The 24,645-nt window shown below is 37.3% G+C and overlaps 1 protein-coding gene across 1 annotated transcript in view; it reads left to right on the plus strand.

Annotated features, from left to right (window-relative positions):
- COL12A1 (collagen type XII alpha 1 chain) overlaps positions 1-24,645 on the plus strand; it is a 99,797-nt gene that overhangs the window by 53,489 nt on the left and 21,663 nt on the right. The window contains exons 32-51 of the mRNA XM_086461462.1: positions 307-446; positions 1,541-1,670; positions 2,372-2,514; positions 3,546-3,675; positions 4,560-4,702; positions 6,270-6,399; positions 6,593-6,712; positions 7,339-7,485; positions 8,303-8,419; positions 8,823-8,969; positions 9,435-9,509; positions 10,077-10,216; positions 10,553-10,676; positions 10,880-11,023; positions 13,279-13,443; positions 15,426-15,464; positions 15,558-15,696; positions 17,843-17,985; positions 18,357-18,466; positions 23,659-23,808. Coding sequence (XP_086317588.1) covers positions 307-446; positions 1,541-1,670; positions 2,372-2,514; positions 3,546-3,675; positions 4,560-4,702; positions 6,270-6,399; positions 6,593-6,712; positions 7,339-7,485; positions 8,303-8,419; positions 8,823-8,969; positions 9,435-9,509; positions 10,077-10,216; positions 10,553-10,676; positions 10,880-11,023; positions 13,279-13,443; positions 15,426-15,464; positions 15,558-15,696; positions 17,843-17,985; positions 18,357-18,466; positions 23,659-23,808 — 2,576 coding nt within the window. The remainder of the gene's footprint in view (positions 1-306; positions 447-1,540; positions 1,671-2,371; positions 2,515-3,545; positions 3,676-4,559; positions 4,703-6,269; positions 6,400-6,592; positions 6,713-7,338; positions 7,486-8,302; positions 8,420-8,822; positions 8,970-9,434; positions 9,510-10,076; positions 10,217-10,552; positions 10,677-10,879; positions 11,024-13,278; positions 13,444-15,425; positions 15,465-15,557; positions 15,697-17,842; positions 17,986-18,356; positions 18,467-23,658; positions 23,809-24,645) is intronic.

Here is a 24,645-nt window from a genome sequence, read left to right on the forward strand (position 1 = left end):
AGTGTGCAATGGAAAGTCAGACATAACAGTGTGTTTGGTGAGGAATGAGGAAAACAACCCTAATGAACTCAACGTTTAATTCTAAAATAGTGTCCAGAAAGGAATTTTTCTTGCTATATTTAGCATTCCTTATGCTGTCGGATGGGGATGATGTGTTCTGATTAACGAAGACAAGTAACATTTAACATGAACTATTAAACCTGTTGTGTTTTAAATTTCCTAATGATACATTACATAGGCGTGATCTGACAGCACAGGTGAGAGAATGTGGTACCACATTTCTGACAGCTCATTGATCTGTTTCAGAGCCTCTCACTACTGTGAAGAACTTGCTAGTTTATGACCCAACCACCAGTACTCTGAACATTCGATGGGATCATGCAGAAGGAAGTCCTCGCCAGTATAAAGTGTTTTATGGACCTACAGCTGGAGGTGCAGAAGAGATGGTAAATACTTTGAGTGTATCTCACTAACTGTCTCAGATAAAATGCAGGTCATGGTGCTGGTGAAATACTGCTGAGTGAAGTGGGTTTTGTTTGCCTGGGCACTGGCTTTTTTTCTGCTCATAGCTACTCTGGAGAAAATTCAGAGCACCTCCATGAAAGTCAGTTACTCCCATATGTATTACAGTTTGGTTTTATATTGTAGATCTTCAGTGATTAGCTTTTAGCGCGGGGATTTAATACCACACACAATTTTTTGTTTGTCTATTCTTAGGGCAGCGCATGTGAATGTAAAGCTGAATTCAGGGTGTACAAAAGGCTATAAAGTCAGTGGACCTAATTTCTACCCACTTCTACTGCTAAGAAGTCATGTGACTGTAGGCAGTCAGCCAGGATGATATTTGTGAAAGCAGAAAAATCCACATAGGTGTCTTATTCTAATCTCCTAAAATTACTTAATTGCTAAAGAGCTAAAACAATCTTGAAAATGGCAACCCTTGTTGCAGACTGGGACATTCTTTCCCACTTGTGTTTCTTTTTCCACATTTGTGCAATTCGATGTGCCTGTGAAATGAGAAGTATGTGTATCGCCACTGTTTCGCTAGCATCTAGAGAGCTACTGATGATAACTGTTCTTAAGTGCTGTGGAGTTTTATTTTCTAACATGAGCTGCTCATTACTTCTTGTCATTAGCATGTTGTAGTGTTATGTAAGGTTTATTTTTTTGATTTAGAAAGTTACTTTTCAATGCCTCTGAGCTGCTAAATAGTAGTCATTAAAGAGGCCAGTGCAGATTCTGCTACTGTTATTAATAAACAGGATGTGGACCCAAAAGTGAAGATAGCTGTAAGGGATTGTATAGGAGAGTGTAGGACTTAACAATCATTTTTGTTAAGTCTGAGACGGAACCTTCTTGAAAGGCAGTTCCAGAAGATACCATGAACCCTGTTACTTCAAGCTTCACCTTTTGTAAAGTTTTTATCACATCCAATCTAGAAACGGGATGTGGTGGAGGAGTAAGGGACATACAAAAAAGCTTAAACTTTTTGCACATTTATGTAAATGTCATGCTCCTAACTTTCTTTTTAAATGTGTAGACCACAGTACCAGGAAACACAAACTATGTCATCCTGAGGACTCTTGAACCCAACACACCTTACACTGTAACTGTGGTTCCAGTTTTCCCAGAGGGAGATGGTGGACGTGTCTCTGACACTGGAAGAACTTGTAAGTAAAATAGTCCTTTTCAAGAAAATTTTAGGATGTGAGTGGCTTGGATCATTAGAAATTGATTTTACATCAAATGTGGAAGTTTATTTTCCTAAAAGCCGAAACATAAGTGTAAGTAACTCTGTTTACCTGCTTGGTTATGGTTGTAGCTCTGTAACTTATTCGATTTTCTTCACTTATTCAGATGGAGGCTTTCAGTCCACTTATCTCAGGCAAGCTCAGCTCTTCTGTTGTGCAGCAAACTTATATTTACTTCCACACAATAGTAAAATTTTAATTGTAGTGCCAGTAGCAATACTGCTGAACAAATGGCAAATATTGGTGTTAATCCATGCTAATGTCCATACCATGCACTTAAAATTTTCCAGGGAGTTTGAGCTCCTAATGTCAGCATGAGCTAAAATGTGTAGTTTGTGGCTACTTTTCATATCTGTCTGATCAATAATAGGGCAACAAAGTGTATGATCATACCTTCAATTTAAAGTATAAACATACGTACTTTGTTGGCTAACAGGGATGTTTGTAAAGACTAATCACTGAGATTCTTAGATTTGTAGATCTTGGGGTAACAAAGGCACTGTATTTATCTTGGGCTGATGGGCTTTTCAGCTTCCTTTGAACACTGTTGTAAATTCAAGTAGAACTAGATCTTACGTAAGCAACTGTGTAAAACTTAATTTAAATTATCCTTGATCTAGTGGAGCGAGGAACACCAAGAAACATTCAAGTTTACAATCCCACACCAAACAGCATGAATGTCCGATGGGAACCCGCTCCAGGTCCAGTACAGCAATATAGAATTAATTACTCTCCACTGTCTGGCCCAAGGCCATCAGAATCTGTAAGTAATTTAGTTTTTATACTATTCCTTAAAAGTGTGTGGAGGATATTGCTTCCTTCAATGAGTGTAGAACAATAATAATAAACTCAGGCCAACTGCCTGCCCAGGAGTGTCCCTGCTGAAAACACTGTGTCTGCAGAAATTTAGTCCGCTGTAAATAAAAAGCTTAATTTGGTGAAATAAAAGAAATAAGAAATAAGACTCTCTCATTTAAAACTGAGTATTGAGCATTGAGTATCCTTTATCATATTGTAGGCAAAGATAAGTTAAAAGAAAACCTTATTTATTTCCTTTTTTAAGAAGAGAGAAGAAAATAACAAATATTTATTAGGAAACGTTTAATTGAGAAACCAGATGCCAAGTTTATGTGATTTTACCACTAAACCATCTGTTTACCCCAAATCATTACTGTTTTAGTAGGTCTTGGTGAGCAATGAAGTCTGGATATGGGTAAAAATTTGCCCTCCAGATGGGAAGTAAGAGTTCTCGGATTTGTGTAGAAATAGGTGTGGTTTTAGATCTAAGCCTGTGAATGTACTCAGACAAAATGTACACCCATGTAAACGTGCAGATGAATAAGTTTTATGTAAGGAAGTGTAAGAATTTTTAATGAATATTTTTCATCTGTAAAGTGAAATTGCATATTACTTCACACATGAGTGGGAACCTGTCTATTAGTACCTGTTAGAAAATGTCCTTTATAAGTCAGTAAACCATGACAGAATTTACTTTCTTTGTCTCTGTTCCTGAATGTTTCTTCTTTTTTTTATGAACTGTTTTCATGTAAAATGTAAAAAATAACAATTCCATTGGCAGAATGAGAGCTTCTTATGTATTTGTCATTTTTTTTTGCCCCTACTTTCGAAATTTTATTGATATTGAGTATTTTAAACTTGTATTGCTTTTCTTGGGAAATGTGCAGTGTGGTAATGCTCCCAATTTTGCTGTATTTCATTCAAATTGTTAATTCTAACAAGACATGGTGTAAACTGAAGGTTTTTTTATATAGGTGCCTTTTATTTCTGTTTTAGATTGTGGTACCAGGCAACACTCGTGATGTCATGCTGGAGCGCTTGACGCCTGACACTGCTTACTCAATAAATGTTATAGCTCTATATGCGGATGGAGAAGGAAATCCAAGCCAGGCACAGGGAAGAACATGTAAGAGGCAATCAGTACTTGCTTTGTGAAATATATGTCAAAATTGGTGTGTGAGGAATTTATAAAATTGGTTACAATCACGAATAGTGTAAACCGTTCAGTGCAACTCTGAGATCAATGCATCTTGAGTTATGGCTGAAGCAATTAAATGCTTCTGTGGAAGGGAACTTTTGCTCTGTTGTCTGACAGTTGTGGTACATGCATAACTGCCAATGTAATTTTCACTTGTGAAATAAGCCTAATTTGAATGGTTAAGAGTTTAAAAGCCGTTCTTTAACATGTGATTACAGATAAATAGCAATTTGTCCTTTGGGTAGAATTTGCTGTCAACAGAAAAAAATGCGCTTCATGTTCTGTGTCTTAGATGATAATTGTATGTGTCAGCCTCCCCAGATGTTTGTTTTTTGCTGGAGATGCCTAAACGCCAAAACTCCTTGCTACAACTTAGCTTGTAGGATCTTGGCTTATGCGTGGCTTCTTTAAAATTCATTCTAGAAATAATGTGTAATGAAACTGTCTATGGCAGTAATAGGTCACCTCTCTTTTTCTGCTTTCTCTGTTAAATCCCCATATTAATCTAAATCTTGCCTATGTGACAGGCTATAGTTGTTTGCAAGAGCCTGAGAAGCAGAATGTATGGAGATGCTCACTTTACACCTCCTTCTGATGTGCTTTCCCTTCCATACTGCTCCAGTTCTTCCAGTTAAGGCCCTATTTCTATTTAAGACCTTCAGGCACTGCTGTATTGTCATTGACTAAATCTACCAGTATATGTTTATTCAGGGTTTCAGGAAGGGCCCTTAGCTTTGGCTTCAGGGCAGCATTTGAGTCGCTGAACTTGAAGAATCATACTCCACACAAACTTCTGTATTTTCTTTCTTTAGTGCCTCGCAGTGGTCCAAGGAACGTAAGGGTGTTCGATGAGACCACGAACAGCCTTTCTGTACAATGGGACCATGCTGATGGGCCGGTCCAGCAGTACAGAATCATTTATTCACCCACGGTGGGAGACCCTATCGATGAATATGTAAGTTCTGTAATTCCTTAGTAAGCACCAAGATGTTCTCGGTTGATTTTTTTTAGGCTACAGAAAAACAAAGACACCTGTTCCACTTGTAGTACACTTTGCATGCTCTGTGGGTTCTTTGGTCATTGTTGTCAATACTGAGAAGCCATGGTTTGTATGAAACAGTTTTTTGTTTTGTTTTGTTTAGTTTTGTTTTGTTTTGTTTTTCCCGACAAAGTTTCAGAACATATGTGGTTTAATGAACCAACTTGGGTGTAAAATAATGATAAATGTGTGAGTCACACATTAATCAGAAAATTTTGAGCAGAACCTGCTTCCTGACATTTAGTTCAAACATTGTGCTACAGTGAACAGCCATCTGTTACTTCATACTCTATTCATTATGAAGTCAGTGTGCTACGACACAGAATAAACATAGATTTACATTTTATAAATTGAAGAAAGTTGGTAGAGTTTATTAAGAAAGCAATGGTAACTTTGACTCAGCATCTAACTTGCTTTTGTAAGGTTCAGTATGAATTGTGCTTGTGTTTAATTTCCTGTAGCTTAATGATAGCACAAGTTAATCTGAATTTATAAAATTATCTGAGTGTTTATAGCAAAGCCAAACTCAGATCCTATAGAATTCAATGGCAGAATTCCTGCTGACTGCCACCAACCAAAATATCACAGGTATAGAGTGCTATTTAAGTGCTATTACTGCTTATATATTATTGTGTAGGATATGCTGAAAATTCAGTGGTTGAACATTCACTACTGAACCTGTCAATTAGGACACACATATTTTTCAACACACGTCTTCTCTGAAGATAATATTGGACATTTCATAAAAATAGCAAGTCTCAAACAATTGAAAATTTTTATCAAGTAATAATGGAAAGAGTTGACTGGGGCATGCTTTTGAGATAGATACCTCAAGTTACTTTCTGTAGTTTCAGCGCTTTATGGCCTTTTTATGGAGCAGTGTCACTTGTTGGATTGTACCTACCTTTTGATTAGAAGGGGGCAATAGTGCATGGCTGCACCAGGAACTTGAGGAGCTTGAGGGACACATAAACAAGGATGTTTTTACATATTAAAATATTTAGAGCTTCCTTCTCAGACTAACTGTTGTTTCTGCCAAGAAAATGATATCCTAAGGTAAGGATAATGAAAAGGTAGAAAGGAAACTGATGACTTTGACTTCTGTCTCCATTTTAGGAGCTTTTTCGTCTCTTTTTTTTTTTTCTGTCTCCAAACACACCCTTATGAGTTTTTCCTTTCTATGAGGGAACAGTACTGATATCTTGGTAAGGAGCTGCAGCACCTCAGTCTGATGTGAGGGTAGGGACTGAAGAGTCAATTTGATTTTTCTTTTTGTTCTGACCACAGTGTTTTATAATTTAAAATAACAAATACTAATAATTGTTTATAGGCTATAACCCTTAAGATATCCTGAATGACTTTATCTACAGTGGACACAAAAAAAAGTGCACCAAGTGTGAAAACACATTTTAGTTCTAGTTACTGTCATTATTGATCAGTTATAGGACTGTGAGTTTGTTTATCTGTTTCTTTTGTGTTCTAGACAACCGTTCCTGGGATAAGAAATAATGTGATACTACAACCACTGCAATCAGATACGCCATACAAAATTACTGTTGTGGCTGTGTATGAAGATGGAGATGGAGGACAACTGACTGGAAATGGCAGAACTGGTAATTAGATTTAATACTGTATTTTCTCTTTTAAATTTAAGACACATATTCCTTGAGCACTTTGACATTGTTAAGGTTTCATTATGTTAATTCCATCTTTGATGTGATTATTACCTAACAGAGTTACAATGTAAGTTTCTAGAGGTTGAAAACCAGTCACTAGTCTAATTAGAGTGGTTTTCTTTCTTTTTAGTTGGCCTGCTTCCTCCTCAAAATATGTATATAACCGATGAATGGTATACACGATTCAGAGTTTCCTGGGATCCTTCACCATCCCCTGTTCTTGGCTATAAAATTGTATACAAACCTGTGGGTAAGAAAACCTGTTCGTTCTGAGTATACCACTTTCAGAATAGTGAGTAGCTAATGGGACATCAGAATAGAAATCATATGTATCATGAAATGATTTATTGATTTTCTTTTTTTTTACTGATTTTGATGGAAGATAAGTCTTATTATCGATATTTTATAAGAAGCACAAACTGTCAAACACAGTCTTTCCTACATTCAATTACAGAGATTGAATTACATAGCTAAAATTTAATACAGTGACTAGATAAAGTCCTGGACCAGAATTGTTTTTCCTCTCTTTAATACCTTTTGTCCTTCTGAGGATATGAACTGGTATGTGAGATGAGTATTGGACAGATGTTTAGGTACTAATGTCTTCAGAACCTTTGTTTTATGTGACAGTGAAACAATATACATACCTTTCTGTAAGTTAAACACAAACATTGAACAATAGCTTATAAAGCTATGTGTATGTTCTGCTTGCAAGAGTCTAATATGCTAAAATTTAAGAAATTTGTATGTTTTGTTTTAGAAAAAACAAGTTTAACATTTAATGACATACAAAAGACAGTGGATAGTTTTGCAGTTCACCTTATCATGAAACTTTCTCTCTCTCTGTACTTCCTTAATGCCTATCTTCAATTTAAGGTTCAAATGAGCCCATGGAGGTTTTTGTGGGAGAAGTGACTTCCTACACCTTGCATAATCTGTCTCCCAGTACTACTTACGATGTGAATGTTTATGCCCAGTATGATTCTGGAATGAGCATACCTTTGACAGATCAAGGCACTACGTGTAAGTCAAAATAATTTTGTTGTAGTCATGCTGGGTACATGTGGTGATCGAAGATAATGTTGATTAAGAGAGGATTTTTAAGGCTAGTTGTTAGAAAGCCTGAATATCCTCTCATCTGTCCTTATCAACTGTCTATCATGTAGATCTTAAAAACAGTAAGCTTGGGAACAGTAATGGAAACATAGTTTTAAGTAATGATTTGATGATATAAAATTTCCTAGTCTGCTTCCTAAAATTTTATTCAACTATAGTTGAATATAGTAGGAGTCTTTAACTGTCTCCAGGGAACTACATAATCTAACCATGTTAAGCAAGTCTAGGCTTTTTACTACTCTGCTTTTATCATACAGGGATGTCCAGTGATTGAAACTTTGGCTTTTCAGAAGGAGATGATTTTGTTGATGGCCTCAGATAAGAAACTTCTAAAAATTTCTTCAGTGAAGATGAATGAAGCATGCTGAGTTTTGTTGACTCAGTACCTTCTTTTCATACTGCCGTGTATATGACTCAGATTCTGATTTTTGGAAGTTTCTTATTTTACAAAGAACTCAACTTACTTCATATGAAAACTCATATCATAGGCTGTTACCCAGTACGAGGAGGGTATCAGACTTTGGGCCTTTGTAAATAGCTAGGCTAGGATCTCTAGGGCATAAAAGAAAATGAAGAGATTTGACTAGAACTGCTCTTTCCTACTATGAGTATTTTAAAAAGTCAAGTTCTGGATCAGCACTGCTAATCTTATTTTCATTTTGATGTGCTTCACCCATTACATACTATTTTCCAGAGGACAATTTCTGTCTTCCTCTGTTCACAGTATATTTAAATGTCACTGACCTAACAAGTTACAAAGTGGGTTGGGATTCTTTCTGTATCCGATGGTCACCTCATCGATCAGCAACTTCCTACAGACTGAAGCTAAACCCGGCTGATGGTAAGGACATTTTATTCTTTGCGTTTTCTGGAAATATAATTGTCTTATTTCAGTGACAGCATCACTTATCTGGCGAGGTGGCAAGCACCCATCAGAAGCCATGATACATCTGGTTGAACTTTAAAGCTCTGAACAGAACCTGTTTTTCTAGAGTGGTGAAAAGGCTACAAAGAGGGAGTGCTGCTTATGTCAAGTTAATGTTCAGTAGTGGGAACCTGCTGGTTACCTGGGGTTTCACATGTACACTGCAGTGGTCTAGAAAGGCTTTTATGGGACAAGAATAAGACTGCTGTCCCATCCTCTCCAACCTCCTGCCAAGAGGTCTCTAATTTCTACACTTGTACACGTATTAAAAGGGACATAGCAGGTTCTAAATTTCTTTCCATTGGACTTTTTTTGACAGGTTCTAGAGGACAGGAAATCACAGTACGTGGATCTGAAACGAGCCATTGTTTTACTGGCCTCTCACCAGACACAGAATACAATGCTACTGTCTTTGTTCAGACACCTAACCTTGAGGGACCTCCAGTCTCTATGAGGGAGCATACAGGTAGGTAATAGATACTGTGAAACTTATGTTTTGGCTATAGAACTTGTTTCAGCTGCAGAACTTGTCTTGCTCCTAAATGGCTTTCAATACCTCTTCTAAGTGGTCTTCTTTACTCTTTCTCTCAGTGTAATGTCAACTGGAGGGAAAGAGAAATTCTTATGCTCTTTGTCAAACCAAGAAGCTTCTAGCACTTGGATGAAAAACAGGTGCATTATCAGAGGGCAGTGTTAGTCAGCTCATATAAAAGTGTTCCTGTTACAATGAAATCGTGTACCTTTCTTTTAACAATAGCTGTAATCTCATTACTCTCATAACACAAGAAATTTTTCTTTGCCAAATTTTCATTGTTTAGGCTAGTGAGAAAAGATTAGAAACTTTCTGTGTGGTAATATAATACATTATCTAGATTTTTTTCCTTGATTGAAATAATTTATATGGAGTAAAAAAATTATTGTTTCATTGCAGTTCTCAAACCTACAGAGGCACCAACTCCACCACCTACACCTCCTCCACCTCCCACAATCCCTCCAGCTCGGGATGGTATGTTTATTTGTAGAATTATTCAGTATTTCTGCATCGTTGCTGCACTGGTTCAGAGTTTAATTCTTTTTTTTTTTTTTTCATAAATTTAAATAGATTTAAAACTAGCATAGCATTTTAGGGAATTGAAGTTTGAGACCAGTTTCCTAATGCCATCCATTTGGTCTTAAGTCATCTGCTTACTAGACTTCAACATTTCCTGGTTTAGAACAGCAAGGTGCATACTTTTGGGGAAAAAATTAATGATATTCTATAGGTCTGCAGCAAGTCTGTGAGTCTCTCTGCCCTCAGACAGACATATGATTTATGTTAGCTGCTCAGAAAAAAAAAAGTAATTTAAAACATTTACATTTGATTCTTGAGCTCTTCCTCATTTCCTGAACTTTTCTTTGAAAATTTTTAATAAATGTTTTTGTGATGGACATTAGCCATCTGCCAGGCTGACTGCATGGTAATAGAAGTTTGCTGAATATTTGTCATTCTTGAATTTTCAGATTTTGAAGCAGTTCTCTATTTCACAGTGGTAAGATTGATGTGTTTTAAGTGTTCCTTTTCTTGGTCTTTCAGTATGCAGGGGTGCCAAAGCAGACATAGTATTCTTAACTGATGCTTCCTGGAGTATTGGTGATGATAACTTCAACAAAGTAGTGAAGTTTGTTTTTAATACAGTAGGAGCCTTTGACTTGATTAATCCTGCTGGAATACAGGTAGGTTTGTTGCTTCCACTGGGTACATTTTGGAGGGAAACTGAAGATGAAGCTGAATTACTAAAGTTACATCTGATTTTTCCTCTTTCGGAATGCTTCATTTTTGGTATTATATTGTTTTACAGCATGTGTATGTGTGTATGTGTGCAATTATTTATGAAAAATATTGGTCATATCTGTGTATGTAAATATGTATGTGGTGCATAATCATACATAAATGAAAAAAGATTTTTAAATTATTTAATGCTTACTAATATACCACAGTACATATTTCAATGGAGAGAGTTGATCTGAATGGAGGTATGAGACTGAACACTGTGATATATTCTATTTCAGGTTTCATTTGTCCAGTACAGTGATGAGGCAAAATCTGAATTTAAACTGAATACGTTTGATGACAAAGCCCAGGCCTTGGGAGCTCTTCAAAATATTCAGTACAGAGGAGGAAACACAAGGACAGGTAATTCTGAGCAGCAGTTATGTTTCTTTAAGAAAAAATATTTTCAGAAACTGCCTCATTATCCTAATATTGCATGGCTGAAGAATTAGGTTTTTATGTTCTTCTGTTTTAGCTGTGTGGCTGTTGCCATTTGAAAGTAAAGTAAGGAATTTCTTCTCTTGTGGATAGTACGGCTGACTCCCTGTTCATTGTGCACTTTGCAGGCAAAGCCCTAACATTTATCAAAGAAAAGGTTTTGACTTGGGAGAGTGGCATGAGGCGAGGTGTTCCCAAGGTACTTGTTGTTGTCACAGATGGTCGGTCCCAGGACGAGGTGAGGAAAGCAGCAACAGTCATACAGCACTCTGGTAAGCAGTTCACAGTACCTGGCTGTTTCATTTCCTTATGCGTTAAGCAATGCAATTGTAAGTGGTGCTCCAAATATCCGGGAATCCTTTAATCATTTATGGACTTAGAAACGTATTCTGAGTATTTGGGCAAACCTCAAAAATATTTAAAGAGTTTAGACTCTCTGGGCCAGACTTTTTCTTTCTCTAGCCTTCTCTCTGGGGAAGGATGTGGCTTTCCAAGGCTTTCAAGTAATTCCTTGTGCATATCATTTCATGGACATGAGTTTTGGTTGCTTCTTTCTCTTCGTTCTGCGGGGACTCCAGGGATCATTGTGAAAAGTACTCCATTCTAGTGCTCTTGATGTAATGGGCCTGGCTTTTTGACCTTTATGTTTACCTGGTATAAACCAGTGGATTTCCAGTTAAAGTAACTGCTTTTGGTGGAGCTAGATCTGAACTGACTCCTGCATTGCCTTTTGAGCTGAGAAGCTTTGCATTCCTCTTCAGATTTGCTGAAGGTGGCTTATGTGAATCTAATAATCTATTGCTGTCCCTGCACCCAGCAGTTTTGCATTTCAGCACATGAACCACCTGGAGTCCTGTTCCCTGAGTAAGGAGATGTACTTCCTTACAGAAATCACTGGCATGTAGACCAGAAGTGGTCATCTTCTCTGCCTCTGTGATCTGAAGGAATCAGCTCTGTTTAGATGGTTTCTAAAGATGTTTGGCTATCGTATTCATAAAAATCTCTACAGTCTCCCTGTAGATAATCTGCTTCAGTGCTTAACTAATCTAATAGTTGGAAAGCTGTGCTTCACATTTCACCTAAGTGTTTCTTCAGGCTAATGAAACTGTTGTCTTCTTTTCAGTTACCTTGTTAACCAGGAAAGCAGTTGATCACTGCCCACTGTAACGGGCCTTCATATTTGAAGCCTGTTGTCATTTCCTTTTTCTGTCTTCTCTTTTCTAGCTAAACAACTCATTTCCTTCAACCTCCTGTTGACCATGTTTTTCAAACCTCTTATCGCTTTTGCTCTCCTCTCTACTTGCTTTGGTTTCTTTGCATCTTAAATGTTGTGCTCAAAGCTGGACAGAGTATTTCATCCAAAGCTTCACCAGAATTGGCTACAGAGGAATAATTATCTTCTTTTTGAAAAGTTAAAAACTTAAATAAAGATATCTTCATCATTTGCAATAAATGTGAATTCTGCTTTCAGCCTCCAACCAGCATTTCACATGTCTGTGCAGTTTCTTGTCAGGGAAATTTTGTATTTTTTTTTTTCCTATGTAGTGCTGAATTGTGCAGTAACTTTTTTTTTTCTTCATTGTTTTCTGGCATGGCAAAGAGACATTAAACTATCACATAGAGGCTTAGGTGGTAGAAGGGAAAGGAAGAAATGAGTCAGAGACAGAATTCTGTAAAGGCTAGAAGACAGCAGGAAGCACAAACTTGACACAGAAGGCAAGGAGATGCTAATTTAAGGACTTGAAGAGGAAAATCGCTCTGATGAAGAAGGAGATTATACCCTTATACCTGGTGATATGATTAAATTCTAGGGTCTGGGTTCTTCTCATTTGAGTTAAGCCATCTAACAGCTAAATGTCTAGTCTAAGGTCGTTATATAGGGTCCTTTTATGCTGGTGAAAAGAGCAACAGATAGGCATCTGCAGACCATGCCTTCTTCTATCTTGATGTTACCATCTTCTGGAGGTGAGATAAACTGCATTCTGAATCTGCCTATGTCTGTCTGTTGATTATAGAGGAAGACTGGACAACTAGCTTAGACTTGTTGCTAACTTGGAAAGTGAAAATTGGTGAGATGAATACCACTCTAAGAAAGTGAAAGAGAAACTGAGAAGCATGAAATGCAGGAGCTGGCAACAGATAGAGAGCTGAATATCTAGTAGTCTGCACAGAGATTTTGGACACAGAATGGATTTAAGATACTGTAGAGCTGAGAGGATTGTACATTTTTTATGAAAGAGTGAAGGGACTATGAAAGAGCCCAGGCTGTGTGAGATTGGATAATGCTCAACAAAAAACAGTGAATGAAGGAGGAGAAACTTTTGAAAGAAAGATGCAAAAATCAGTTGAATCCCTCCTGAGCTTTGATAGGGTGAAAGGGTATCCCGAATGTATGCTCATGATGAAGGCCAGATAAAAGACTAAGTAGAGGCTGAGAAATCAATGATAGAGATGTTTTGTGAAATACTGACCTGAAAAATGGTGATGTATGTTACTACATTTCAAGTAACAAGTGTTATTTTTACAGGCTTCAGTGTCTTTGTGGTTGGTGTGGCTGATGTAGACTACAATGAGCTGGCCAAGATTGCCAGCAAGCCCAGTGAGCGTCATGTATTTATTGTTGATGACTTTGATGCCTTTGAAAAAATTCAAGATAACCTCGTCACCTTTGTGTGTGAGACAGCTACCTCAAGTGAGTAGAAGACATTGTTTTCCCTTTTCCCCAAATAATACATTTGCTTATATACTTATATACTGCTACAGTTGTGTGGTGGGTTGTCCCTGGTTGGACACCAGGTGCCCACCAGAGTTGTTCTATCACCCCCCCTCCTCAGCTGGACAGAGAAGAGAAATATAACGAAAGGCTCATGGGTCGAGATATGGACAGGGAGAGATCATTCAGCAATTACCATCATGGGCAAAACAGACTCAACTTGGGGAAATTAATTCAATTTATTACCAATCAAACCAGAGATGGATAATGAGAAATAAAAACAAAATCTTAAAACACCTTCACCCCACCCCTCCCTTCTTCCTGAGCTTAACTTTTCTCCAAATTTTCCCTACCTCCTCCCTGCCAGCAGCACAAGGGACAGGGAACGGGGGTTGTGGTCAGTTCATCACATGTTGTTTCTGCCGCTCCTTCCTCCTCATGGGGTCCATCCCGTGGGAGACAGTCCTACATCAACTTCTCCAATGTAAGTCCTTCGCACAGGGTGCAGTTCTTCACGAACTGTTCCAGTGTGGGTCCTTTCCACAGGGTGCAGTCCTTCAGGAACAGACTGCAGTGTGGGTCCCCCATGAGGTCACAAGTGTTGTCAGCAAACCTGCTCCAGCATGGCCTCCTCTCTCCATGGGTCCATAGGTCCTGTCAGGAGCCTGCTCCAGTGTGGGCTTCCCACAGGGTCACAGCCTCCTTTGAGCATCCACCTACTCCAGTGTGGGTTCTCCATAGGCTGCAGGTGGATGTCTGCTCCACCGTGGACCTCCATGGACTGCAGGGCGACAGCCTGTCTCACCATGGTCTTCACCACGGTCTGCAGGGGAATCTCTGCTCTGGTGCCTGGAGCATCTCCTTCCCCTTCTTCTTCACTGAGCTCGGTGTCTGCAGAGCTGTTTCTCTCACATATTCTCACTCCTCTCTTCCAGCTGCTGTTGCTCAGCAGTTTTGTTCCCCTTCTTAAATACGTCATCCCAGAGGCACTACCACTGTTGCTTTTGGGCTCAGCCTTGGCCAGCAGTACGTCCGCCTTGGAGCCAGCTGGCGTTGGCTCTTTTGGACATAGGGGCAGCTTCTAGCAGCTTCTCACAGAAGCCACCCCTGCAGCCCCCCCGCTACCAAAACCTTGCCATGCAAGCCACATACAAGTTGCCATCCTATCTAAGGTACCTCAAAAGAAATGATCATATATAAAAGTTAGGTTTTATAATAACTGGACAGAGTTTAAGGGATCAAGTTACTTTTAAAAAATGTTATGGTAAGTATTATATTTTACATCTCACATATCAAAAGTGCTGGTATAACAAAAAGAGAGTGACAGTCAGTGAGTACTACTGCTCTTTAAGAAGTAGAATGTTGACTAATGTGAACCGGGGGGCACAACAGGTCTCTTATTTACCACTAATCTAGGGGTGCTAAAGAGTTGCAGCTACAGTGTGTGATGCTATTTTGAAATTATCTAAATAAAGTTCAGTTGTTTACTCAAGTGAAATCCTTCTATGGCAAAAATGAGGAATTCTCATGCCTGTCATGTGCAACTGTGTACTCCCTAACTGCCTCATCCGTTGGCTCCTGTGAAGCTATGTAAATCTGCAGTTTTTCCTTGTGAATCTGACAGCTATTATGCAGCCTGACTCATGCCTTAAATATTCATGGAAAGACTGTGTCATTGTGCTCCTTTCTTCTTAGGAATTAGACTCTTAAAATATTTGGGGGGTTCATTTGTTATTCCATACAATTTGTCACAATAGAGAAATCCTACTAAAGGTAACGAGTAAAGATTTTAACAGTACATCTACCACAGAGCAGAACACAGTATGACAAATGTAACAGAAGTTGGCTGATAATTAATAATAGCACAGACTTCTTGGTAATAAAACTTTCTGAAGTATATATATGTTCACATCCTGTTAGTTTATATAGTTTTGAATTATATATTGTTTCATGTCTTCTAGCTTGTCCTCTTATTTACTTGGAGGGATACACTTCACCTGGTAAGTTACTGTCTAATATTTTGGTGTAGGTTCGTTTGTGTCTTTTACAGTTTTACAGTGTTCTTAGTTTTTATTTTCTGTCTGGATTTAAAGGTTTCAAGATGCTGGAATCATATAATCTGACAGAGAAGCATTTTGCTTCTGTACAAGGCGTATCACTGGAATCAGGCTCTTTCCCAAGCTATGTAGCATATAGACTCCACAAAAATGCCTTTGTCAGCCAGCCAATACAGTAAGTAAACCTGAAAGACTCAACCTGAGCAAGCAGGTGAGGAAGGATTAATAGAATTTATAGATGATAGTATTAGTATCTTATAGAAGATGCATTTGTTTGATGTTCTTTTCACTGAATTCCAAGAAATATACTCCAAAGAACATCTATCATTGTTCTCATTAAATGGTAATCTGTTTCTTCTGTTGTGATCTGTTCACTATTAATCCAGTTGCTTATTGTTCTTTTTTGCTTCTTAAACATTTTAGTTGCATGTAATCCACAGTTTGTCTTTAGGCAGTTGAACAACAGCCTCCTTAGTACAATGAGGCCCACGTTGCCAGAGAGAAATAGTTTCAATATAGAAGGATAAGCACCACTTTTTGCAAAGGCACCATTCATACAGCAGTAGGCAGCACATTGGTGCCATTAACTTAGGGTAGTTTCTCTTCTACTTCAGTTGCCATATTTGGCAGATGAAGGGGAGTTTTCAAGGGCCTGTGGTCTTAGAGCTTGGTTATGGAAGGGTAATATATGGTCATTCTTGCCAACATTTTTTCACAAAAGACCAAAAAGTCTTACTTATCAGTTAGTTTTACTGAAAGGGAAACATTACTTCTCTGTTTTTACATTTTTTCTTCTTCCATCCATTTACGTAAGTTTCAAAAAAAGTCATTCTGAGTCAGAGGAGCTGCATTATTCCTATTACATTTAAAGAAATTAAATCTTCTTTTTGTACAAGCCTTTGAAATCTTCTGCAGTCCTGCCATATTGGGTAAAGATCAGATCACGGGCACAGGAGCTGAAGTGTATGAAGAAATAATTTCTTTTTGCCACCTTTCTTGGCTCACAACTTTAAAAGTGGAGGACTTGAGGACTTTTTGAGTTATTGATGTGCCATTATAGCTACGGGGTTGATAGGTCACTTGACAGCCTGGATTTTTACTATCTAGGGAAGTACAGATAATCCCAGTTTTGCAACTCTCTTACATTAAGGCAAACCTTGCATTTAGCAGGATAAGATGATAAAAAGACAATAAAAAGACAGTCTTCCTATTTCTTTCTTTTTTTTTTTTTTTTTTTTTTTTTTTTTTTTTTTTTTTAGAATGTTGTGATATATAGCCTGTTGTCTGCTGTAAGAGGTGGAGTAGACTTGCCAGAGTATTCTGGGCACTTATTTTTCATGAGAAGCCAGAAAATAAAACTCTAGACTGAGTCAGCAAAGCAATATAAAAGCATCCTGATCCTAGTGGCATAGTTGTTTCCATATCTGAAATAACTTGGTATCTGAGTTATAAATAGTAGTTTAATATTTTCATTTTTGCACTGTGCTGTGTGGTGTTGTTAATTTAGTGATATGGCTATTATTGCAGTGTCCATAATTGTATTGGTACATAAGCTTTGCCTAAAATACAGAGCAGCTCCTCTCTTAATTTTAACGTGTCTATGTTTATGTTCATGAGGCCAAATCTCCTTCTCAGTTCCATTATTATGGTTAAGAAGAAGCACAAGCTACCTCCTTTCTTACAGTTCCCTTCCTGCATTCCCTCCCTTCCCCTTCAGAAAATGCTGGAGGCCATTTAATGCATGTTTTTATTTACTTTTGGCTTTCTGCTTTTTTAATGTCTAGCAGTCTGAACATCACAAATCTAAACCTCAGCCACTGATGAATGAGGTGCAGCCCAAATATATCACCAATTGCCGAGAATACATTAAATAGCTCCTTCACCCCATCTGTGCCTGAAGGGTGGCAACAGTTAAGTGCTGTTTTCTGTGGCCTTTATAAAACAGGCCAGATGAAAAAATAATAAAGCTGTGGTCTTTTTTTCTGTACTTATCATCAAGGAATTTAAAATATGTGTAGTTTATACAGAATCTTGCCACAAGAATACATCTCCAAGATTTCTTGGTCATTTTCTGGCTTCCTCCATAACCATGGTGCCTGGACCAACTGAAGACAGGCTGTGAATTCATCTTAACAAACCACAGTGGTTTTTATCACAAAGTTCTTTTCTATTTGAGATAGTAGTTAAAATGCTCAGTTCCAATAAACATTGTGGTTTCCCTGTCACTCTCATGTCTTTTCTTTGAAAAAAAGCAAATAATGAAAATCTCATTTTCCTCGTGTGTTTCCATGTGAAAAAAGGTCTTCATATTCTCTTAACAGGGAGATTCACCCAGAGGGCTTGCCGCAGGCGTACACTATCATTCTGTTATTCCGTCTCCTGCCTGAATCCCCCAATGAGCCTTTTGCAATTTGGCAGATTACAGACAGAGATTACAAACCACAAGTTGGAGTTGTGCTTGATCGTAAGGATGATTATGCTTATTGCATAGAGAATTTATACTTTATATTTGTATGCGTTCTTCCCAAATATTTCCAGACCCAAAGCATTCCTACATAGTAAAAGGATTGTATACTTTTAGTTTTAAGAGATTTTTTTTTTTTTCACTTTGTACATCAATTGTTTTTTTTCAACTAAGAATAAATCATCTAAGTTACCTTTGAGCTTTGGTATTACCTCTAAAACCAAAGGAAAATACATCTATGTACTTAAGACCATGTGTAACCTCTGTTTACCCAATTGAGTGGTATGCTACATTTTATTTATAAGTGTATCTTAGGATGGTGGTTTCAGTAGTATGTATGAAATGAAATATATTATTTTCATTTATTGCAGCTGCCAGCAAAGTGCTGTCATTCTTTAACAAGGATACAAGGGGAGAAGTTCAAACTGTAACTTTTGATAATGATGAAGTAAAGAAAATCTTTTATGGAAGCTTCCATAAGGTAAAGGATTGAAATTATGAATGTTACTTTCTGAAGTGCTGTTCTTTGAAACAAGCGAGCAGAAGTCACTGTCAGTTATATCTGGTCTTTGTATAGTACTATAAGTTGACATAGGGACCTACAGATCATGTAAAACAAGATCTCTGAAGTTATAGGTCTTCTTTGAACCAATGTAAGAGATTTGTCAAGAATTTGTCAAGATTGTGTAAATGGAGGGATATATCTGAACGAGACCTTGTGGCCTGATTCCTGGCACATGAAAGAGAAAGAATAAAAGATAAACTGAAAAAAAAAAAAGGCAAGGAAGTTGCATTGAGAAAAGATTAGAGGGGGGAGTGTAATGATTTGAAATCATTCAGAGAAGAGGAAGATACAGCCACAGAAAGTAAGTAGCTGTTGACTTATAGATGAAGGCAGGGAACTAATTTTGGGACGTGAATTGCCTGTTGAATAAGATTCATATGTTTAACAACATAATACATGTATATGTATATATTTTGTATGTATGAATGTGTATTGGTATATTTTTGGCTTAAATTCACTGGGCCTAACATATTCCAAAGTAACGTTAACTGAGGAAGAAACAATAATGAGAGAAAGCCCATAAAACATTGTATAATCTACTTGTGATATAGAATGAAACTCACATTTTTTGAATTGTCAAAATGGCTAGTGAAATCCTTACATTTTACCGCCTCTGCCTTCCATTTTGTCAGTTTTGTGCTTCCTTTTCAAATTTTGTGCACTGAATTATGAAAACTTGATCCTACCAGTCTTCCTTACCTCTAGTCTTCAGGAATTGTTTGACTCAGGCTACATATATATCTAAAATACAATTTAAAATATATTTTCATTCTGTGTTAAGTATATACATTCAGGGCAAGAAAGTGAGTTGCAGTTGGAACATTTTTGGCCAGCTGAAATGCACATTCTCATGTTTTCGTTTATCTCCCTTCTGTTTAGTTTAATTTTCTTCTGATGACTAAATATGGCTGGAGTATAACATTTGTTTTCTTTATGATACCCTCTTCTGCATGACTAGTCACTACCAGTATTCCTTTGAGGATACTGATAAGAGGTTTCTTCTGTCAACTTGCTGATACTGGAGGCCACATTGTCAACCTAGCTCTGCTAGGCTGAAAGCAGGGAAAGATAGCTTGTGCCAGCACTATGATGTTTTGTGACTTTATCTCTTTAAAGCACAGATGACTATGAAAATCATACAGTACTATAAAAGCTATTGGTTTTCTCAGAATTTGACAGAGGATAATTTCCCAGACTGCTGCTATATTATATCCAATTATTCTTGGTTTATAATGTATTTAGTGGCTAATGATTTTCGCATATATGAAGAAATGTTTATGTCATTGACTTTGTAACTGATATTTGTGAATAGGCTTGGATCACACCTGCATTAGGCAGCCTCTGTTTTGTCCCTGGCATTTGGCTTTTTGCCTTTTTTTTTTTTTTTTTTTTTTGATAGCTTAGTAGGACAACTGAATTTTTAAGGAAATGTATTAATCTACTGGAGTGAGAAAAACTGTCAGTAAAGGCTAGGATAGATATTATTTTGTTGTAAAAGCTGAGTCATCTTGTCACCAAGAAGTACTGTTAATACACAGAACAGCATGTAGCAAGCCTCATTTTAGATATCTGTGAGAGCTGAGACTTCCCTTCTTCAGGTCAGCAGTGTAAAGCTCTCTACAAGCTGTACTGTCAGAAGACTGTTTTAAGTGTCATCTGCTAATTTCATTGATGTTCAGCATAATTTTTTCCCTCGTGGTTCCTCTAAATGTGATAGAGCTGAGCAGAATTATCTGACAGCACTAGTAGTAAGCTCTGCTCATATATCAGAGCAAATGGGGAACAACCTGCAACCCCAGCAATACTAGCCGTTATGTATAACTGTTTATTACACTTGCTGGTGAAAAACAATTACAGGGGAAATAAAAATACAGGCTTTTGTATTATTTTAATAGTTAAATACACTCATACATGTGAACCTAAGTGATCCTAAGATGCCAAACAACATACAGGAGTGACAGCCATTTGCAAATATCTTAAAGCTCTGGAACTATGAATTCTTGCTTATGAGACTCTTTCTTAAGAAACAATGTATCAGTTATCTAGTGCAGTGTGTCATTCCCCTTCTTTTTTTTTTTTTTTTCCCAGAAAGTAGTCAAAAGTTCAGATTTTGATAGTATTTAAAGAAATTGGAGTAGCCTTGGTTTAAAGAGCCGTATTTGGGATTTTTCACCATGTAACTCAGCAGACTCTTCTGGATTCTCTCCAGGATGATTACTGAGGTTGCTGTATGAGTCAGGTTGTTAATGACAGCATCATGGGATTCCCCAGCTCACGTGCTGGGAAAGCCTTATGTATCAGCTATGTTGACTAGCTCTTAATAAAGGATAGCAGTAGTTTCAGCTGGATGAAGGAAGGAAAGTAAGATTAACACATTTCAGAAGGTACTTTTGCAATTTCTCCTACCATCTAGTATCAAGGAAATGACAAATCTTTAGAATACAGGAAGATGTTTTCCCAAATATCAAACATTTTTGTGGTTTTCATTCGATGACTTACTGGCTCATTCAGTGAAGCACAGTTAACTGCACCGAACTGTGAAGGGAAATTTACTTTGGCATACTTGAATACTTTGCGTAGCATAGCTATGGTGAAAGCTGTTGAATCTGGCAAGTCCTACAGGAAAAATCCTGACTGCCTGAGACAGTCATTAAATTTATAACCGAATATTTTTGAGAGACAGATGACTTCTACTTTCTTATCCTTACTATGCTAGACTTCCTTTTAGATTGCAGTTTTGCAGTATTTAGCCACAGGAAATTTGATGACTGTATATCTTTCTGCTGATGTACATATGGGATAATAGTTTCCTTAGCTTATTGATGTGGTTCATTTAGCAGTAGATCAAAACACCATCAAACTTTGTCTTAGAAGGGGTTGGGAGAGAAAGACTAAGTGTGCTTGCTTTCTTAAAGCCCCAGTGCCTTCTGACACTGAAAATGTTCAGAAGTGATGCTTTATGTTGATGTGTTAGAAACTGAAGAGAATGTTTCTGTTAACATCTTTGTTAAAACAAAGTGTAGCAGGATTGAATACAGAGATGTTTTATTTACTGTAAACCCTAGATGTCTACTTTGATTCGATTTATGCCCAGGCCGTGAGATTCAGGCTGGAATTCAGAGCTGGTGTTAAGTCAGCGGTTAGCTGACTGTGTCAATGACTTGGGGGAGCTCTGCTTATTTTTGATTGCTGGAATAGCTTCTTTGGATGGATAGGTGATGCTTAGCAGTCATTGCTGTTTGAACATTTTTAAATTGATGGTCTCATTCACCATTCTGGGGTAGATTACTTCTCCTAAGTTTTGTGTGCAAATGAAAATTCAGTAATATGTGTTTGCTATGCAGATTTAATTTAATTTATCTAAATTGTGACAAGTACTTCATGTTCCAGTAGAACAACTTGCATGTTAGATACCTTTCAGAATTAGTAAATTATATCTGTGATGAGTTTAAACTGTTTAATGCATTAGTTAGCCTGTAAACTTTAGTCATATAATCAAATGGCTGAGTATATGATGTATAAATGATAATGATTTTAAAGTTTTGGCATGGTGCTTATCTTATTTTGTGGAAAGTGGTACGGAGCACCAAGCTATACTTTGGACACATTCAGTTATCTTGCCATTATTTTTTTAATTTGGTCAACGAACCATGTTAGGAATGTTAATTAAAGAAACGGTTGTATACACAGCACTGAGAATTAAACTGTGATGCCAACTGAATTTCAGATGATGAAAAATGGGGGCAGTTTCATTAAGTCTTAATCCCAATTATATAAAGCATAAGCATATAATGTTTAAAGAGTTTCAGATAACGTATGCTGATGTGGAGACAACTCCACATGGGAAAATATTCAATATGGAAAAAAAGAACACATTCTTAGGAGATTGTTCAGGCACTCAGGACATTTAAGGGAATCTCTGTTTCAATTTCGTGCCAATTTTTTTTAAGCAGTCATTAAATATCAATGTGTTTCTGAATCGTTATGTACTGTGATAAACATAAATATATACTTTAAGGATTCTTTACTGCTGATCTTACTGTGTTGAAATTTTGACAATTACATAGATGTTATAATGTTGCATATAAAAAAAAAAATGCAGTATGTAAGTTATATAAAGCCACTGAAACCTTTCTGTGGCCTTAAGATATTCTTCCATCAACTGCATATGAGATTTACTAAAATGTCAGACCTTTGTTTCTTTGAGACTCCTGAATGTCTTCTGTTTTCATAGAAATGGAGAAATTCACTTGCGTAACATTCGCCATATGTACTATACATTTTTGGAAAGTTAACCTTTGCTACAATTTTGTTGGTTCTTCTATTTAAGGGTTACTCTGTTTTTCCTGAACACTTCATTCTCTCATCCTGATAAACATACTCTCACTTTGTTACAGTCATTCTTTTCTCCCTCCTAAGATTCCCTTATTTCCGATAATTAATATCTTCCTCTTCTTCCCTGTTTCTCCTTATTTTGACATATGATTTTGTAGCCAAATTTCTCTCATGGAAGTTTCGCTCTTGCATCTTGCATTATTTTGTCCTTTTCTGGGCAGTCTTCTCTGCTCACTTCCTGTATCTCAATGCAACTAATGCCTCTGGTTGAGTCATCTGTGGAAACTGAACCCAGGATCTTTGGATCTGAAACAATCTACTCTCTGAACTGCAGACAGAGTCTATTAGCCAGTGGGCAGTCACAGACTCATAAACGTCTTGTGTGGTCCCGGCCATCAGAAGAGGACAAGAAGAGCTTATATCCACTTCCTCTTAAAAATTCTTTTTATTTTTTATGTTTATGCCGTTTTAAAGCAATTTTCAGGAGAGCTTTTTCAAACAGATCATTGTAGTTCAACTATTACATTGAACAGCACTTCTTAGCTGTGCTTGTATATTTATCTTATAGACTTTCAACACATTTTAGAGGTTACTAATGTCATAGACTTCCCTTGAAACTCAATTATTTGAGTTTTTCCACCAGTTGAAGGTAAAGCAGGATTACTAGGAAGAAAATTTAAAACAATATTACCTAAACAGTGAAATATTGTTAAAATATTAAAATAAATATGCCTATATGCCTCTTCTAAATATTCCATTAAACTTTTTTTCAGGTCCATATTGTTGTAACTTCATCAAATGTTAAGATTTACATTGACTGCAGTGAAATACTGGAAAAACCAGTTAAGGAGGCTGGGAACATCACAACTGATGGCTATGAAATACTTGGGAAACTTCTGAAAGGTGACCGGAGATCAGCAACAGTAAGCAATAAGCATTAATCCAGTCATTAAGCCCTTGAAATTTTCTGAGGAAAAAGATTAGAGATTAAGGAATGCTAAAAAAACAGTATTACACCCAAAGCTTTCACGTGTCTGTAATGAAAGACCCAATATACTTAACTGAGAGGTATGGTCTCCATAGCTTCTCATTCTAGCAGGATTGAAGAACAAAAATCTAATAGCTGAAAGGTGCAGTCAGATAAATTCGAGCAAGAGTGGAAGTGTTTTTCTTTTAGTAGGGAGAGCAGTTAGTCGTTGAAACCAATTACTATGTGTTCTCTATCATTGGAAATCTTTAAATGAAGAGTGTTTCTTTTTCCTAAAACACGTTCTCTAATGAACAGGTTTTAATTCTGGAAAGTCCTATGGTCTGTCTTGTACTGGGTGATCAGAGTAATCCCCACCGGCTTTATGATCTAGAACCTATAATGGAAAAGTGACTGCTACTGTGAAGGGCATATCAATTATCTTGATGGAGTGGCTGTACTTAATATGTAACCAATGCTATTACTTGGGCTTCATATTAGAAGATTTAAGTCTGCAGTCTGACCCATGTGTACAAACCCTGACACCAGAAGATTATTCTTGGTGCACACCACCACACGTCTGGTTGTACGTATTAAACTACAGCATCATAGCTCTTGGGGTGAAAGAGAGAAAGGAAACTGCTTTTACCCTACAGTCTACATAATGTCCCCACTTCAGCCTTTCTGCAAACCTTTTCCCTGCTAATGTCGGTGGAAAGTTCCATACATGAATCTGAATTACTATTTGACCCAAGGACTGCAGTCCTTAGAGCTGGTCCAAGAGGTTTTCAGC

This window comes from Leptosomus discolor, chromosome 2 (genome assembly GCF_034619465.1).
Source record: "Leptosomus discolor isolate bLepDis1 chromosome 2, bLepDis1.hap2, whole genome shotgun sequence".
NCBI classification, from domain to species: domain Eukaryota; kingdom Metazoa; phylum Chordata; class Aves; order Leptosomiformes; family Leptosomidae; genus Leptosomus; species Leptosomus discolor.